This window comes from Megalobrama amblycephala, linkage group LG13 (assembly GCF_018812025.1).
Source record: "Megalobrama amblycephala isolate DHTTF-2021 linkage group LG13, ASM1881202v1, whole genome shotgun sequence".
In the NCBI taxonomy this organism is placed as follows: Eukaryota; Metazoa; Chordata; class Actinopteri; order Cypriniformes; family Xenocyprididae; genus Megalobrama; species Megalobrama amblycephala.
This window is the reverse complement of record NC_063056.1, coordinates 38,661,239-38,680,492: the sequence shown is the minus strand read 5'-3', so window position 1 is coordinate 38,680,492 and position 19,254 is coordinate 38,661,239. Positions and strand designations below refer to the sequence as shown.

General features: G+C 37.6%; 1 protein-coding gene and 1 long non-coding RNA gene across 3 annotated transcripts in view; one reads left to right on the top strand and one right to left on the bottom strand.

Moving 5' to 3' along the window:
* Positions 1 to 7,965: 7,965 nt before the first annotated feature.
* Positions 7,966 to 16,716, top strand: LOC125243230. Of its 2 annotated transcripts, none has more exons than XR_007178999.1 (3): positions 7,966 to 8,098; positions 11,215 to 11,406; positions 15,508 to 16,716. It is a non-coding gene; the product is annotated as an uncharacterized LOC125243230 (long non-coding RNA). The 2 variants fall into 2 exon arrangements; XR_007178998.1 differs by lacking the exon at positions 15,508 to 16,716 and adding an exon at positions 12,739 to 13,273.
* iglon5 (IgLON family member 5) overlaps positions 11,258 to 19,254 on the bottom strand; it is a 43,222-nt gene continuing 35,225 nt past the window's right edge. Inside the window, exons 6-7 of the mRNA XM_048152712.1 lie at positions 18,694 to 18,704; positions 11,258 to 11,358 (exon numbers count right to left, since the gene is read on the bottom strand). Of these exons, the coding sequence (XP_048008669.1) occupies positions 11,258 to 11,358; positions 18,694 to 18,704 (112 nt within the window). The remainder of the gene's footprint in view (positions 11,359 to 18,693; positions 18,705 to 19,254) is intronic.

Below are 19,254 nucleotides of genomic sequence, written 5' to 3'. Positions count from 1 at the left end.
TTGTACACTTGCTATTGCAATGCATTATGGGATTGAATGAGTTCACTCGATAACAGTGGTTTCGGACACCCCTACAAATGGCTGTCCCCTCAAATAGCGCCCTATTTAAGGGTATAGGAGGCGATTTCGGACATAGCCCTTGGTTTAAAGCCGTGTGTCCACCAAACATTTTTTTTTCCTGAGGCTAGCGTATTTTTCCAATTGTTTTCAATGGGAGCGGCACATTTTTAAAACGCCAGGAGCGTAACGAGGCACTGAGTGTCTATTTTAACGCTGAAGCGCTAGGCATTTTTTACTGGTCGTCGAAAGATGAAGAATGTTCAACTCTGAAAGTTGAAGAATGTTCAACTTCAACAGATGACAACAACAAACATGGTAACAAAGATACTAGTAACACTTCTGTGGTTATTTTGTATCATAGCAAGCAAAGCGCCTCAACTAAAAAAAAAATGTTGTGCTGCCAAAATGCTCTCAAGCGTTCACAGCTAGACATTTTCAGCTGGCTAAAAACGCTTTGGTGGACATACGGCCTAAGAGATATAACCAGTTTAGATGACGTTACTGTAGCTTTTAAAAAATAAATTCCTGCACAGCACTACAACCACCATAATGACCCTTCACAATAGATAATGCTTTACAATGAACTCTGTTAGAGAGCTACAATTTATCTGTTCAGTAAAACACCTTAAAGGTGCAATATGTAAGAATTTTGTAGTAAAATATCCAAAAACCACTAGGCCAGTGTTATACGTTTTATTCACTTAAGTACTTGCAATATCCCAAATGTTTGCAACTATTTGTAAATTGTGAGAAAATTGCAATTTTAACCAAGGCTCCGGGACGTGTGAGGAGTCGCCTGTCAATTGCGTCATACCCGTGTTACCCTCGGTTTCCGGTTTTATTTTGTAGAAACCATGGATACACCACAGATGCTTTCAAATAATAAACGTTTTAATAGACAAGGGAACAACTGATATATTTAAAGACAGAAAACGAATTATTGTTATATAGCTCAGCACGTTTAGTCTTATTGTTTAAATCTAATTTTCTTGATTTTTTGCGAGTACCATGCTTTACCATGCCTCAGAGAAAAACACTATTTTGTGAAGTAGCTAACATAGATGCAGCTTTATTTTTAGTAACAGTAATGCAGCATTTTCTCCATCATACAATACGTTTTAAAATGAATTGCATGCCATTTATCAACACAAGCCATCCAGCATTTAATATGATATTGTAAAATCGATCTATCTTACTGCAGTGTGTAACAGTGTCTCACAGCAGCCGCCGAGCGAACACACAGATGTATCAACACACTCAAATGTATCTAATATGATAAACAGAGCTGTGTTCCCTCATACTCATGACCGGAAAAGTGGAAGCAGCGCCGGCGACTGTGTCAAAATAAAAGTCCTGCTGCTCGTGAGGCGTGTGTTGATCAATCGCTCCAGTGGCTTCGTTCAGCTCCACAACACTCGCTCCTGCTCTGCTTCATACTACAGTAACGTTAATAATCACATCCATGAACATGATTTCTTCCCGAGTCCTATCTCAATTCTTTCCCACCGGCCGTTGAGGTGAAGACCACATGTCCCAAGATTCTGTGCTCAAACTTGCCGTCATCAAGCTACGCCTTTGTTTTGAATAGGCCTCTAGCGACCTCTAGCGGACATAATTATTACATATTGCACCTTTAACGTTACTCACCTGTTGTGTAATAAAAACAGCTTCTCTGCGTCACTTTTACAACATTTGAAAATCCTCAGTTCTCGTTACCTCCAAAAAGCCAATGTTGATTCTTGTTTTATTACGAGCTCTGTCGAGTTTTCTTTTTGTCAGCAGACTCTCCTCTGTTCGGAGTTTGTTTAATTCACACGCAATCACTCTCTCACTAATGTGTTCACATAAAAGGAATCTTTATTGTGCTACTTTATCTGTATCTGATTTAGAATGAGCAGAAGTCTATGAGAAATATAACGATCCAAAGACAAAAGAACTGATAAAAATAAACGTATGTAGGAGCAATAGCCATGTGGTCAGCGCCGTGTCATATGCCATAGCTGTGCACAAGTCGAGTCGACTGATTTGAATGCTGCAAAAGACACAAGACATGAGCGCAACAGTTATATACATGTCCGTCTAACGCGTATTTACATAGAAAAACAATGGAAAAGTAGCACATTGGAATGGAAAAACGCGTTTTGTGTATTTGATCATCATCGACTAGTCGACGTCAACTCGACTTTAATCACATAAATGTCGACTTTAAAAAAATCTGAAGTCGTTCAACAAAAAAGTTAGCCTTTAACCTCAAATCAATTTTAAAATAAAGTTCATTTTCAGTAGGGGAATTTCTTAATGGCTCACGCTGAATCTAATGCTTCACTACATGTTCAGGCGTTTGTCCTTGAACTCAAAAGACAACAAACACATAAAAACGTACAGAAACACATAAAATGTCACAAATAATTTCTGTTTTCTTTAATGAGCCATTCCCTGGAGGTTTCTAGTCACAGAAATGCAAATAAAAACAGACTCACAGAAGTATGTTAAAAACAAAATTCAGTTTTATTTTTCACCTTCCATTTAAATTCTTGACTTTTTTTTCTCCTCTTTGTGGATTAAAAAAATTTACACACACCTAAAAACAAAGGACAGGGAAAACTGTAAAACAAATGACGTTGAAAGAAAGGTTACATCACAGCACAGAATGTGTCGTTGTGGAAGACAACGTTCTGTTATTTTCCGCTGTTCTTCAGTTGCGTCATTGATTTCTTGAAGACAGTTGACAATTACAGGGGGATAAAATCCATTTGTCTGAAACAGAATCACGACCCAGCATGCCTGCCGTAAGAAGGCCAGAGAATGTACAGACACACACACTCATACACACACACACACACATACACACACACACACACAAACAAACAAACGGCTATATTACAGAGACACTGAGGTGGAGGTCTGGAGGACACGGCGCGACGGGACGCTCGGATCAGGGAAAGGACGTCCGACTGGCTGGAAAGGCCACTAACTCCTTTAGAAACCAGTCGAAAGTGACACAGGCTAATCGTGCGTATTTACCCCATGACTGACAGCACAGACGTCACGTTCTGCACAGAAACAGCATGTGTTGTTGACATTCGTGAGGCTCAGAATAAAGCGCTTATTGAAATGCACCATGGTGGGTCGATCACCCGCTGATTTTGGAGGAACTGGCCCTGTTATGTCTTCTTAATGCCTGTGTGGTGTTCTGACAACTTAATTAGTCCTAATTATGCACATTAGTAATTAGTGAATTCTTATTCAAACATGTGCAAATGATTGACATAAAACCATCTGTTTCTCATAAATCCCTTTCGTAAATTACAATGAACTCTGTACAGCAACATCTATCTATCTATCTATCTATCTATCTATCTATAGTACATGCATCATATTGTCACGCTTTATTAAATTTACATTCGAAAATATTTAGGCCTAAATGTAAGATTTATGTATTTGAATTGCAACTAAACTTAATGTGACGTATATTTGTCAGTCATTCATAAATTAAACAGGATTTGTGCACAAAAATCATGGTAGATATTATCATTAAATATCTGTATCAATTTGATTTTATTTAAATAATCATAATGCATTTATTCAAATCGTTTACAATCAGCGTAAATCTGTTGATTGTGAAAGCAATTACATTTATTCAATTAAAACGTATGAACATGGTTAAAATATGACTAGCTGTGGAACAAGAAATATTCAATTAAAATGTATGAGATTCAAAGAAATTGATCTATTTATGATAAATATAAAAACCTGGCTATTGTGCTTTTAAAACACATTCAGTTTATTAGTGCTATTTATTGATGATAAATATATAAACCTGGTTATTGTGCATTTAAAACACATTCAGTTTATTATTCCGTTTATTGTCTTACTGTACCTGAAATCATACCAGTTTAATTCATGTATGACTGACAAATATGCATCACATGAAGTTAATTAGTTTACATTAAAACTCTGTAATCCAAATAAATGCACATTTGATATGCAATTCAGATAGCCTACATACAATTTAAATTTAGGCCTACATATTTTTTGAGTGTTCCTTTAGCCAAAGTGCCTTTTTTTGACTTCTTTGACTCCCCAACAGAGTCTAAAGATGTTTTTTAAAAAGTAGTTATTTTTAGCCAGATTTCAAAATGCAACACTATTCACACAAGATGCTGAAAAACAGCAAGATGTGACGCAACGGCCAAAGATGTCAGCCTGAAACGTGCAGACTGACATACGCGCTGTCTTCAAAACGCAATGTCTATGGCACAAGACGAGACAAAATATATTAGCACAAACAACATCTTCTGTGGTCAGTTTTCTCTTTAATTAATGATATTGAGAAATATAGTTAAACTGTTGACGTTTAGTACCTGAAAAACACCAAACATTCACATCTGCATTTGTGTCCGGACTGAAGCCGTTTTAAATTACTCCAGCATTTGTAATGAGAGCAATCTTGTGACATTAGTGATACATAGTACCGATAACAAGCTTATATTCTCACAATTGATCTACTTTTCATCTAAATTTGACTACCAACAGTGGGACTATCTAACATTCGCCCCGTTCTGTTATCTACTTCTACGTGCAAACTGTCTCAATATATTTTATCTCCAGATACACAGTATCAATAAGCACTGACTTTCAATTTTTCAAAAGCTCACATATTTTGGTAAATTATGTAACGCAGACTAGTGCAACAACCACAAAAGCACATGCAATACTGAAAGCTCATCTTAAATCAGTCTAAAGTGGCCACAGAGCTGCTTTTACATGTCATGCTGGTCTAGTCTGATGGTTTTAGAGAGGTTATGGGAACTTGTCAACTTGCCAACCAGCAGTTTGGTCGGGTTGGCATACCAACTTAACCACCTAAAAAAACTACTAAATGCATCATGCAGTGTGATTTGGCACTGCCATCTTGTGGCCCAATGAAGCAATGTTAATTCACAATATGACAAATGGTAATTAGTCAACAATAGGGGTGTGACGAGACAGAGATTGATTCAAGATTGAGTTCACGAGATCGAGACAAGATTTTACCAAATTTTTAAAGAAATTCTCAGTGACGAAATACATAGGAAAATAGTCGGCAGGTGCATTTGAAATGTTTTAACTATATAATCATCTTGTAATGAATGTCATTTCAGTTCTACTTTCTGAGTATGAATTATTATAAGCAGTAAAAGACAACAATACTCACTGACTGGCTTCTCTCCTGTATGATTTCATATGAGTCTCTTCAGACCTCAGTGTATATGATTTATGAGTTTCCAGAACTGAACTCCTTTCCACAAATTGATCAAACAAATAAAAACAGTCTAAATAAAAAATTAATAACAGTTTTCTCTTAGTCTTATTTTGTGCAAACTATAAGTAAAATCATAATCAAAGTACTCTCTCAATATTCAAAGTGCAAATACAGACCAAATTGTTCTTCAAGCATGATACAGAGCTGAGAGATGATTACAACTACACAGCCCAGCCTAAGATAGCTTTCATAATGGGAGATATTTGCATGCATCAGGGAGTTGTATTTAAATGCGGGGTATTGAAATCGCGTTTGAATGCGCGCTCGCGTTTTACTTTCGCTTTCTATTTCACGATTGCACGTACTCTGTGAATAGGGAGCGCTGATGCTGAACACGCATTCTACAAGATCAGACATTTGTCAGACGCTTAGGCTCTGTTGTGCAACGAATCCTCTGCCATGGTCTTGTCAGTCATCTCGTGACTTACTCTTGTCACATGATCAGTGAACTCTGATTCCTGCTGCTCTACGTATGACTCTGCTCGAGCTGGATAAGATTGAAGTGACCGTTATCCAACCAAATTAAACGGTTTTTATTTCTATAAAAAGCAAAATGACATGGAGGTGCAATGTAAACGTAGTGGTGGCTACGATATTCTATCCTAATCTCACCCTCACACTCCATCATGGCAATATCGCGAGACGGCTTTTCAACTCGACGAGAAATCTCGTCACATTTTAATCTCGCGGCACGAGATCTCGTCACACCCCTAGTCAACGATGTGCAGTACTGGGGTCTAATCAGTCCACTTTTAGATCTGTAAACATGAGCAGCAGATGAAGTTTTACTGTTTAGTCAATGAGTTTTATATGAAAGTACCTCCAAAGTAAACTGGTTGCAGACTTCCTTCCAAATCAACATAACATCATGTGCAATGATCTACAACAAACTCGAGAGAGTTCAGGCCTGATCACACCAAGAATGATAACCATAACCATTAAGATATAAATTGTTCTAAATATTAAAGAATAGCAAAGTTCACACCACAACTGTAACGATAACAGCACAGAAAAAAAAGATATCATTGAAATCACTTTTAGAATGATTTTTTTTTCCAGCTTATGAATGATAAAAACATTGACAGACAATCAGAATCCATCCTGCTTTAAAGAGCTTGATCATTTGAAGCGACAGACAACTACTGAAAACATAAGCACGTGCTTAGAATAAACAGAACTTTATCGCCCGTTTTATAGTTATGGTTCTTGGTGTAAGCAGGCCTTTATAGAGACAATCAAGCAAATATTTAAAGGTGAACTGCTAAACTACTTCCTTCTATCTCAGTTTAATATGCTCAGACAACTATAAGTAAGCCATTTGTAAATAGGGAAAGAGGAAGTGTTTGGGAACTGGACAGAAAATGCATTTACAAGTGGGGTTTGTTGTGCACAGTTTTATTTTAGCTTATAATTTAATTCATATATATTTCACAGCTAGTTTCCGTCTTTCTTAGTACACTGTGTTACACAAACACTAAGTTTGCATGTGCCTTGTTGCATGTTTCCCTGTCCAATCCGACCCGTTCACATCTGTCCTCCATTCCAGACCTCTATCTCAATCCCCTCTCAATCCGAATCTCTGCAGTTCAGTGCGGGAATCACGAGGGGAAATGATCCCAGCCCAAAACATACACCAGCGGTGCTCCATCACGATAACACACACCCATATAAACTCCACCCAAAACAGACATTTACATGCGTTATACCCACACCGAGAATTGCAACGACATTTCATACTTTTTTTTTTTTTTTCCCTTTTGTTTACTTATATTTGAGGAGAATACATGTACACAGAGATGGATCGGCGGACCCCGAGGGCGATGCTAACATGAGCATGATAGGAAAAGCGTGAAGCGGACAAAAGCAGACTGACAGCGGGATAAAAGTTTAAGAGATGAGGAAAAATCACCTGCTTTTGTGCTTGAAACCGAACCCTCATACATCGGCGGAAAAGTAAGTCACAATTAAATGCCTGAATGTCAACTGCATTAGATTTTTGCAAGGTCAACATGATTTTTAGTAGATTAATGAAGTCTTCAGCTGTAGTTTATTTTATTAACTTCATGTTTTGACACCTGTCCAATTGTTTTAAAATCTTAATTTCCAACACTATTTTATTGCTTCTGTTTTTATTGTAATTCTTAAAAACAAATGGTTTGATTTTTACTGTAAGATCTAACGCAAAGACAATCAGACTTTTTAAGTGTTCAAATACTTTTTTGCGGCCACTGTGTATACTAAGCAGTATGCAATATCTTCAATTAGTGCACATTGTACTAATGCACAGTCTTCAGCGTTCATTAATAATGGCATAGTGGCCGTCAGACTTTAAATTGAACTTTAATAGGTTTCGGTTTTATTTTCAGGGTTATTGCTGGCTGAAATGCAATAATGGAGCACATATTCAGGGAGCGCAACATTATCCTATTATAATATATACAGCATTAACATTGCAAACTGAATGGTTAGCGCTCATGCAGGGTCATTGTGAAGGGTTGCATAAAGCACCGCAGCGGCCGCAGCGCGTTAAGTCGCGCACTGCTGCTTTACGTCAAAGCCTCTTCGCCGTGTGCTCTTAAGTGGCGGTTAATTAGCCTGTAGGGGATCGGACTCCACATCGGGCTCGAGACTCAAAGGCACAGCTGTCCTTGAAGAGGATTCTGTCAGCGCCTGGACTGAGCTTGATTTATGAGCTATGCCGCTCACCAGATGGGGGACGGAGAGAATACGACGGTCCGCTTGCTTAGCGAGTCACAGTCGCTGGCTAATTACATCTTTATCTCCCGCTAATCTGATTCTGAACGAAAAAAAAGAGGCAGCGAACAGAATCTAATACTGCGTTCCATTCAACTTGGAAAAGTGCAATCGAATGCAACATGAAGTCATAATTGCAGTTTGGAAATTTGTGCAGAAATTCACACGCAGATAAATGTGAAAAATGTTAAGCAAATAAAACACTATGATACTGTCTGTTAACTGCACACCTACAGAACACATGCTAGCATTGCATAGAAGAACGCTAATGGTAGCATTGCTTCATTATAGCCCATGTCATTTTCCAAGCATAATGCATGAAGCAAATGCATGCATTTATGGCTGGAAGCTGGCGACATCACATCCGACAATCGTCTTTGAATGGAACGCAGCATTGCACCAATATGTTAATGTGTGCACATAACCGCTGGATACTGAGGATTTTGGTTATGTCATCGAGGCAGACATGAGCATTACATCATTACGGCAGAATATATCATACATTACAGTCATCAACAGCATGAGAAAAAAAAAATCGCAATACGTACTGTACACATTTGAAATGATATCAGGGCGCCTACAAGCTAGAGTTTCCAATGCAAATGCATTGAGTTCAATGAAGATGGTGCGTTCACACTGCAGGTAAATCTGATTTTTTTTGCCCACATGTGACTCATATCTGTTTTCCCCATGACAGTGTGAACAGTACAAACCACATGGAATCTGATCTTTTCAATTCCGATTTGTGCCAAATCCGATTCAGGTCAGATGTTTTGTAATGCGACCGCAGTGTGAACAGTCATATTGGAATTCAGGTGTTGTCTGCGCATAATTTAGCTGGCTTCTGCTGTGGATCACTCTATAAATAAACGCGTAATCGCTTACTTGAATGCCCTCCGTGTTTACTTCTGTATGACAGCATGCTGTGTGTGTTGCCAAGTCCGCGATTTTCCCGCAGAGTTGGGTTACTTTTTCATTGTTGCCGGGGGTTGTTTTGCAACTCCGTAGGTTGTAGCGACCGCACTATCGCGCTATTTACTGGGATACCCCAAGGAACGCAATTGGGCTAGTTTTAGACCAGTTTTGAATAGTAATTGAGTGGATTTTGTGGTAAAAACCTGGCAACCCCGCTTGTATCGTTCTTTTTCGCATGCAGGTCATTATCTGTTCACACTGGAAATCTGATATTGGCCACATTTAAAACAACAATGTGAACAGCTATACAAAACAAATTGAGCACTAAGGCTCGCAGTGTGAACGCAGCGACAGTGGACAAATGGGATGGTTTGGAAAAGTGACGCTCCACTTTGTACTGTATATTTGTGTTCCTGCGGCCATTTTCACATGCTCAAAACATATCTTACGCCTTCCGATTCGTCTAGCGTGTAAGCGCCCTCACATTTCATCGATTGCTCTCTTTTACAGACGTGGTCAAATTATTTCCATTTTAAAAAAGTTAATCATGGTAAAACAGAGCACAATACTTCAAAAAGTTTTTTTGTTCTTTTTTTTTTGCTGTTTGATGAATTCAGTGATTTTTAGTACAAAATATTTTCACACACATGGCTTGCGATCAGCTCGGACGTTTGTTTTTTTTCTCACATGGAATTACTATCATATTTATTCAAATACTTATTAACATTGTCATCATCATTATCATCATCATCATCATTATAATCATTATTAACACCAAAAAAGTAATAGCAGTTAACCTTGCAGATTAAAATGTACACAGTGCAGGGGGTTAAAACGGGGTCGGTGCAGGAAGTGAGGTCACAAGAGGGACATTTCTAACCGGTACATGCTATCCACAAGCAACAAGAAGTCGATGAACTGTTTCAGGGCAGGAGACGCCAGAAACTTCTGCTGCCTTCAAGTCCTTGTGGAAAGTTCTTACTTACGAGTTTGTACGTAATTATGATGCATCCAAATTATTTTAAACGTTGCACAATTTCTTTCACTCTTTGCGTTAAATTTCTCACTTTTCTAAGCCATGTTTGCAAATGTTTTTAGTACATGAATGAAGTCTACAGCTGTAGTTTGGCTGCGTGAGATTCTCCAGCTTTGTTGTTGTTGAGCTGTTAAAGCTCCGCCCTCTTCTGGAAAGTGGGCCGGGAGCAGTAGCTCATTTGCATTTAAAGGGACACACACAAAAACAGCGTGTTTTTGCTCACACCCAAATAGGGGCAAATTTGACATGCTATAATAAATGATCTGTGGGGTATTTTGAGCTGAAACTTCACAGACACATTCTGGAGACACCACAGACTTATATTACATCTTGTGAAAAGGGGTCCACTTTAAGCACTTGTGCAACAAACACGAGAAGCACTTCTAAATGTATACAAACGAAACTCATTATGATCAATGATTCTCCTCTAATAATGACATTTTGGTGGCGAATGCATGCTCATCTCGTAAATACGATCATTCCAACGTGACTTAAAGGCAGCAATATCGTCCAAGCCAAAAGGCCGAAACAGAGAGGCTGATGAGAAATGTTGTTTTTGCCTGTGAAATGAGTGGCCTCTGCTGCATATATATTTACACTGAGGACGATCTGAGTGATGGACAGACTGAGGACAATATGAGGGCTGGACGCGGGTCAGATGTTTGCTTTGGGTCGAGAGCCCAAACGAACGCAAACGAGGGGCCGAGATGACGCGGCCCTCCTGCTAACCCTTGCTAGAAAGGAAAACATGTGGTTTGACATCATTCATAGTAGCTACGTATGTCAGAATGCACCACCGTTCAGCTCAGATCTCTGCGTTCGGATCCGAGGGTCAACGGCCGACGGGCCCGCTGGTGAAACAGCTTCGAGAGGGTCACCCGAACATCGCAACCATCGTCGTCATCTTTACGACCAGCATGTCCAGCACGCACATCAAGAAACACCGAACCGTTATCTTGTCGTTCACATAATTTGCATCACATTTCAGGTTTGGACGTTAAAAGGTGACCGTCATTGGCGACGGGAGGGGGGGAAATGAAGCGGTGATATGTGACCGGGCGTGAATGGAAATAGGAAGAGAAGAAATGACCGAGTGATGTAGCGATGGCTCCTGGATTAATGCATAATTTCTTTTTGTTCACAGTGATGGGTTCGTATTTAAAGACTCCTTCCGAAGCGGGAAAGTTTTAGACCTTCATCAGAACAGAGATGGAGAGGCAGAACCACAGACCGACTCCTGATAAACGGCCGTTCAGAGACGCCCCTCCGCCGTACACCGCCCCGGGCCCTGCAAGAGAAGAGAAGCAGAAGTGAACGGGGTGAATGAGAGACAAAGGTGGTCAACATGGAAATCTTGTAGTAAAGTCAATGTGAAATCACAATAGATTATTTATTTTTGAAAATGCACATTTCTGGTCTTAGCGAGTGCATGTATTGATTGCACTGGTGCATGTTCAATACATTTAATCAAAATTATATTTAATTGAATATTTTTTTTTATATATTGTTTTTATTAAATAATAATTTGCTCCACTTTTCAAACAACTGTTCCTGTTTGTAGAAGTCACACGTAATTTAAACTAGAAAAAAAGTCATATTATAGAAGTTAAAGGGATCACAAACATTGTTTTCATTGACTTTAACCTAATTTTGAAGGATTTTGTAAAGGCTTGATAAATCTGTATATTATATCTGTATATACAGAGCATTTAAATGTTATAAAATAAATTACAAGCAAATTAAATTATAATTATAAATTCTATTTAAATAATTGTAATAATTTTATTAAAATTATTTTTATTAAATTGTAAAATATTTACATAAATAAATCCAATATTAAAAATGCAAGAAGTAAACTACAGTAAAAATTATAAAAAAATGCATTTATTTTATATATATATATATATATATATATATATATATTTTAAGAATAAACAATAGGGTTGTGTATATGGTATATTTTTAATATCACTCCTGATTAATTATTTTAATTTGTTTGATTGATATGCACTTTAAAATGATCATATCGTGACAAATTTAAACTTTAATTGATATTTGTGCCAAAATAACTGAACACATTCTGTCATTAATTACTCACCCTCATGTCATTCCACACCCGTGAGACTTTCATTCATCTTCAGAACACAAATGAAGATCTTTTTGATGAAATCTGAGAGTCATGTGACTCCAGTGGTTTAACCTTTATGAAGTGACGTCAGTGTTTGTTTGTGCAAAAAAAACTATTTACCACTTTATTTACAAAATACTAATCTCCAACGTGCATTCTTGTAACAGCGTCTGTCCTCGCATCAACACAACACGCATGTGTCGTGGTGCTCTTGTGAACACGTGTTGAAGATTAATGTTTTGTAAATAACGTGGTAAACATTTTTTCCAGTACTCACGTACTCGCGTACTCACGTCTCTTCATTAAATTGAGGTTAAACCACTGGAATCACATGATTACTTTAATGATGTCTTTACTACTTTTCTGGGCCTTAAAAGTGGTCGTTGCATAGGCTGTCAATGGAGGGACAGAAAGCTCTCAGATTTCATCAAAAAATCTTAATTTGTGTTCTGAAGATGAACAAAGGTCTTACAGGTTTGGAGCAACATGAGGGTGAGTAATAAATGACAGAATTTTCATTTTTTGGACTAACTTTTTAAGGATGAAGATAAAGGTCGCAGCATGTTTGATGGAAAAGTGAGAGTCAAGGCCAGATGACGGTAGCAGCTACATGAACAAGAGACGGCAGGTGACTCATCACGGAAAAAGTCGCAGAGATAATGGGAGACAGAATGAGACGGCGGAGGACTCGTTTACAATGGTAATGCATGAGGGGGGAAATGGCATGAACAGAGCAGGAATCACTCACTGGGGACTGGAATGTGAAGAATGGAGGGAGAGAAGCTGCTGATGACTTCCTGGGGTAACAGGACACAACAGAGCGGGAACAAACGAGAGGACAGGAAAGCAGCGTTCCGACATAATGGGCCAGAGAATGGAAAAGAATGGTGGAACGGAAAGGAGGGAAGAAGCGGAAAAAACCCCCCAGATGAAATGGATATGGACCATCATGATGCTGTATGGCTGTTTTACTAATATTATTTGTGCAAAGGACCTACTGCATATTGTTAATGAGCTATAAAAGCATTATGTAAGCGATAATGTACAGCCATCCATAAACAATTAATTATTCTGATTGGTCAATCACAGCATTCTGTAAACAAATATATATATATATATATATATATATATATATATATATATATATATATATATACTATATTGCCAAAGGTATTGGGACACCCCTCCAAATCACTGAATTCAGGTGTTCCAATCACTTCCATGGCCACAGGTGTATAAATCAAGCACCTAGGCATGCAGACTGCTTCTACAAACAATTGTGAAAGAATGGGTCGCTCTCAGGAGCTCAGTGAATTAAAGCGTGGTACCGTGATAGGTTGCCACCTGTGCAATAAGTCCATTTGTGAAATTTCCTCACTACTAAATATTCCACGGTCAACTGTTAGTGCTATCTTAACAAAATGGAAGCAATTGGGAACAACAGCAACTTGTAAACCACAAAAAATCAAAGCGGGGTCAGCACATGCTGAGGCACACAGTGTGCAGAAGTCGCCAACTTTCTGAAGAGTCAATAGCTACAGACCTCCAAACTTCGTGTGGCCTTCAGATTAGCTCAAGAACAGTGCAGAGAGCTTCATGGAATGGGTTTCCATGGCCGAGCAGCTGCATTCAAGCCTTACATCACCAAGTGCAATGCAAAGCGTTGGATGCAGTGGTGTAAAGCACGCCGTTACTGGACTCTAGAGCAGTGGAGATGTGTTCTCTGGAGTGACCAATCACGCTTCTCTGTCTGGCAATCTGATGGATGAGTCTTGGTTTGACATTTTGGACAACTTCATGCTCCCAACTTTGTGGGAACAGTTTGGGGATGGCCCCTTCCTGTTCCAACATGACTGCGCACCAGTGCACAAAGCAAGGTCCATAAAGACATGGATGAGCAAGTTTGGTGTGGAGGAACTTGACTGGCCTGCACAGAGTCCTGACCTCAACCCGATAGAAGACCTTTGGGATGAATTAGAGCGGAGACTGTGAGCCAGACCTTCTCGCCAACATCACTACCTGACCTCACAAATGCGCTTCTAGAAGAATGGTCAAAAATTACCATAAACACACTCCTAAACCTTGTGGAAAGCCTTCCCAGAAGAGTTGAGGCCATTATAGCTGCAAAGGGTTGCCAACTCCATATTAAACCCTACAGATTAAGAATGGGATGTCATTAAAGTTCATGCACATATAAAGGCAGGCGTCCCAAAACTTTTGGCAATATAATGTGTGTGTGTATACATATATATATATATATATATATATATATATATATATATATATATATATATATATGTGTGTGTGTGTGTGTGTGTGTGTGTGTGTGTCAGGGTTATGGCAGTTAACCTAAAAACCTTATACTATATATTATAATGTAATTTATTAATATTTTAATATTTTTTTATTAATAATTGGTGTAATTTTAAACTATATTTTAAGTAAATATATACCTAATAAATAAATAAACAAATAAATATTTATAAAAATTACATTTATTTACAATGATAATCCTTTTCAATTTAATTTATAAAAATGTATAATTACTTATAATAATAATTTATAAATAAATATTTATAAATATTTAAGTCTATATGTGCCATGTCACAAATTAATGTCGGTGACGTAATAATACAAATAAGATTTGTTATGTGTTACTATTTTTGTGCATACAAATTTCATTCTCTTTAAATTATATATTTTTTTCTTTATTATAAAATAACATAAAAAATGAATAAAATATAATATATAACATGCAAGAAAAAAAAAACATTTAAAATAAAGAAAAAAAAAACATTACTTGTTGCATTAAACAATTTCAGAGCATAATATTGATAAATACGAGATATAGGCTATACTAAATATTGGTAAAGGTCTGTAAAGTATTGAGATATATAGTCCTATAGTGAAAAAAGAAAATAACACACAGCCCTTAGTTAATAGTTCTGCAAAAACACTGGAGGTTTGAGAATTTTGTACATTTATTTATGTCAAAATCAGAAGCAGCCGTGCGTGGGGTGAAAAACTGCAACAAACGTAAGATGAAAGTAGAAACTCTTTCTGTGTTGTGCAGCACTATATGCTCACTCACTCAATGTAACAATGTTTTGGCTCCTTCCCATAAATACAGGTTTTGCAGTGACCTGTTCCTCCTCCTCTCTCGCTTTTGCTTGCTAAGAGCTAAAACTTTTCCACTGAGAGATCTGCCGCCTGCTCACTTAGCTTGGTCCAGAACACAGTCAAACTCTGATGTGATGTTATTACGTACAGGAGTTGACTTAGTGCTGCTTTTGTTTTTGTGTTTAACAGGGCCTTTATAGGTTGCTGTTGAGAGCTAGAAAGAGCGTGACCCTCAAATTGAGTGAAGCTGGCTTGTTCTCAGGAAGAGCTGAGACATAATGTTCACCAGAAACTAGAGATGGATATCGGAAGGAGACTTTTTCAAGAGGAAATACATCAACAGAGAAGCTTGTTGAGCTACATAAATATTTTAATGCAGCAATTAAGCAACTTACTGGCTACTAACTGACTTTTGCATAATTAAAATGATAAAGTATGTTTCTGGGAGAACAGAAAGATTTGTTTAATTGGAAACTTTATTTAAAGCTTTCTTCTTTATTATTAGAATCGGCAAAAGCATTTTAGGATCTCCTAAAGAAGATTTAAGAACGTAATGAGGTATAAGAAACACAACGTCTGAACGGATTTCACTACATGAAATACAAATGCTGATAATTTCTGCAATGATTGCAGTGGCAGAACTGACATACTCGCCTCGCTAATTGGTTGTTTATGCTCTGTGCAGTTCATTTGGCTATAGACATACAGTACTGTTTGAAAACAATTCATCATTAAGTATGTAAGAGTAATCAGGAGTTAACTGCTCCAGAAAACAAGTAAACCGCTGCGGTAAATTACCATCAGCAAAGAAACAGGCTTAAATGAATGAAATATTCATAATATGTTTGTTTGCTAACCAGCAGCAGTTTCCTGTTGCAGACTGCAGCGTAACTCTCAACCTTCCTTGTTCTTTACAAGCGCTCGCTTTCCCTGGAATCACCCGGAACAACGGAAGCGATTAAAAAGATCACCTCCTGACGACCAAAACTGACTAATGTGGTTTGTTGGTCAGCTAAAGCTGGTTTTGTTTGATAGTTTTCAGCAGGTCTGCCTGGAAAAAAACAGCTAAAACATCCAACAAAAGTACAGAAAGCCACCTTGGGCTGGTTTAAATAGTTTGTTTTTCCAACAGTAGGGAAACATCTCTTTTTGGGTGAACCATACAAAAACCAAGAATATGTCCAGGTCATATTTCACCACCAAGATTGAGTATAAATAACCTTTTTTGCACTAACAATTTACCTACAAATTGTTAATATCATAATTCTTCTACTGTGATATGAAATAATAATAATGATATTTAAGTGTTAGTACATCATGGTAGTATTTGTTATACTGTATTGAATTCTTGCTCTTTTAAAGGGGTCATGAACTGCATTGTTTTATTGTTTTATAATGTTTCCTGGGGTACACTTATAATGTTAGTATGCTTTTTTACATCAAAAATTGTCATAATTTAGAAATAAAAGGCATTTTTCTTACCCTGATTTTAGTCCTCTGATTTGAACGCTCTGTTTTAAGGGGCGTGTCTGCTGTGAGACTTCAGTGTAAACGCCCACTACTGTGATTGGCTGACATCTTTGCATATGAAATAGCTAAGTATTACTCTCTCGAAAACATTTAGCACATTTTTACTATTACAGCTCTCAAGGTTAACTAATCGTGAAAAGTGCTGCATTACATTTAGATCTGTGGCATTATATTTAGATCGTGGCATGAAAGGTTGCAGTGATGAACATTGTAGCCGATCACAGACATGTTGTTGAGATCATTAAAGCAGTGATCTCGTCAATTTCTGCACACTAACGAATGCTTTCATCATAACTAACAGTGCAAACATGATGTAACTAAGAGATTCATTGAATAAAACAGGAGTTTTGGCGCAAGTCCAGAACTCAGTCACTGATAAACTCACACTGTTTGATTGACAGCTCCAGCGATTGTAAAGGGAGCGTTCGTTGATCGCTTTCTATATATAATTTAATCACCATTTAAATAACAGATTATTTTCATCCTACTAAGAGAAACAAGGTGAAGTTGAGCGTTTAGTCACTGGTTTGATTTACTGACACACAGACAAAGATCATCTGACTGTACATGAATCATTAATATCAGATCAGGCATTAGAATGAACACAGTTACTGACATGTTGTTGCATTACTGTCGAGTCCATATCGTAAAAGTCTGTTTGCGCCGAAATGTGATTGATTTACCAAAGAATCCACAGTGAAATGTACGAATACAAATAAATAAAGCTCAACTGAAAATAAATAACCATATTCCTGCATTAGGATCCTTTGAAAGGTAATGTTATTTTAGTCCTGTATCGCTCTTCTCTCCTCCTCAACTCACTAACACACCAGTGGGCGGGGCTAATGTTGCAATGATGAAGTAGGCGTTGATTTCTTCTGTGGAGGCGGAGTTTCACCTACCTATAGGGGATGAGTTGTTCACTGGGTCTGGTGTCAATAAAAGCTTTTATTGGACTAACAAGGAAGTTTTTAGTTCTGAAACTTACAGGATATTCTTATAGTACAATGACCTCTTATATATCAAAAGGAAAGGAAAAGTTGATTTCTCAATTCATGACTCCTTTAAATAGAAAAATCATTGCAATACAGTAATGACAATCACCATAGAGAATAATGGGAGTTCAAAAGCAAAACAACCAGCTGCATTAACAGTACTGCGAACTTTGGGGGGAAAAAATGCAAATGCTGCATTTTCTATATAATTTCTTATATCTTTCTTTCATTCTCAGGGTGAAACGTTTTCATGAGATTCCTTCCTTTATCACTAAAACAAGCTGCTAGATTAATGCTGCTAGTGCACTAACCAAATAGTCTCCCTGTCTATAAAAAAATAATATAATATATATAATTTAGAAAACTCCATTGAAAAATCGCTAGTTCAAGTAAATCTCTAGTGTTGACATGATTTGTTATTGTGTCCTTGTTGTTTCATTCAGCCCTGGTTTTTTAAAAACCCTTGAGGTTTTTCTTCAATAAAGCAGAGCTACAGTATAAGAGAGGAACTATTTACAGCCAGACAATGAAAGCTTTTGGTAAATGCACAAAGCACATTTTCCACAACAGTACATGCTTTATAGGAATCCTCTATTACTCAAGACAGTTATGTCCTGTAGTGGACAAAATATTTGTTGTAACAAAACTTTAATTCAGTTAACTAACGCTTTGGGCACAACAAACTTTAACAAAGTTTTGTTAGAATTAGAATGTTAGATCATAATTCATTTTAAATTGTGAATGTTGGCTGTGCAATTTATGTATGCAATTTGTGAGCTGAAGAATAATGATAAAACTAAGGTGTCAGGCTTAATATACATTTCCCATAATTCTCTGTGGTAAGCACGACTGTGTAAAAGTCTGCAAAGTTTTAAAGAGTTATTGTCTCCAAAAATTGAGAAGCGATTCTGAACTGCCTGAAACGAGTCGTCAACAAGTCTTCCAGTCCACTATGATGCACTTCCAAAGGATGAGATTGATACATTTAAACCGATGCCATCATTTCTGTTTGCATCACTATGTATCAGCTGTTGTACTCAGATATGGTAATAGGAGTTTGGTTTGTGACACATGCTGTAAGCAGGGCCGTACTCAGGGTTTCATAATTACAGAGGTCACAAAATGAAGTTAGCTGGGGGGGTTCTGGGGCATGCTTGGCTGTTTGAAATATTTAAATGTTGTTCAGATACATAAATTAGCACAGCTGCTTTGTTGACTGGGTTAGCAGGGTAACGGCTGCATTACTGTTGTTCCAGAAGAGCAATGAATGTTATGTGCATTTTCCTTCACTTGTTCCGTTGCCATGCTCCTCATCCACGTTGGGCTTGTTTCAGAGCGCACATGCACAATCATTATTAATCTTATGCTTGATGAAAACAGCTTTCTTGTTATGAATGGCAATGAATCACAT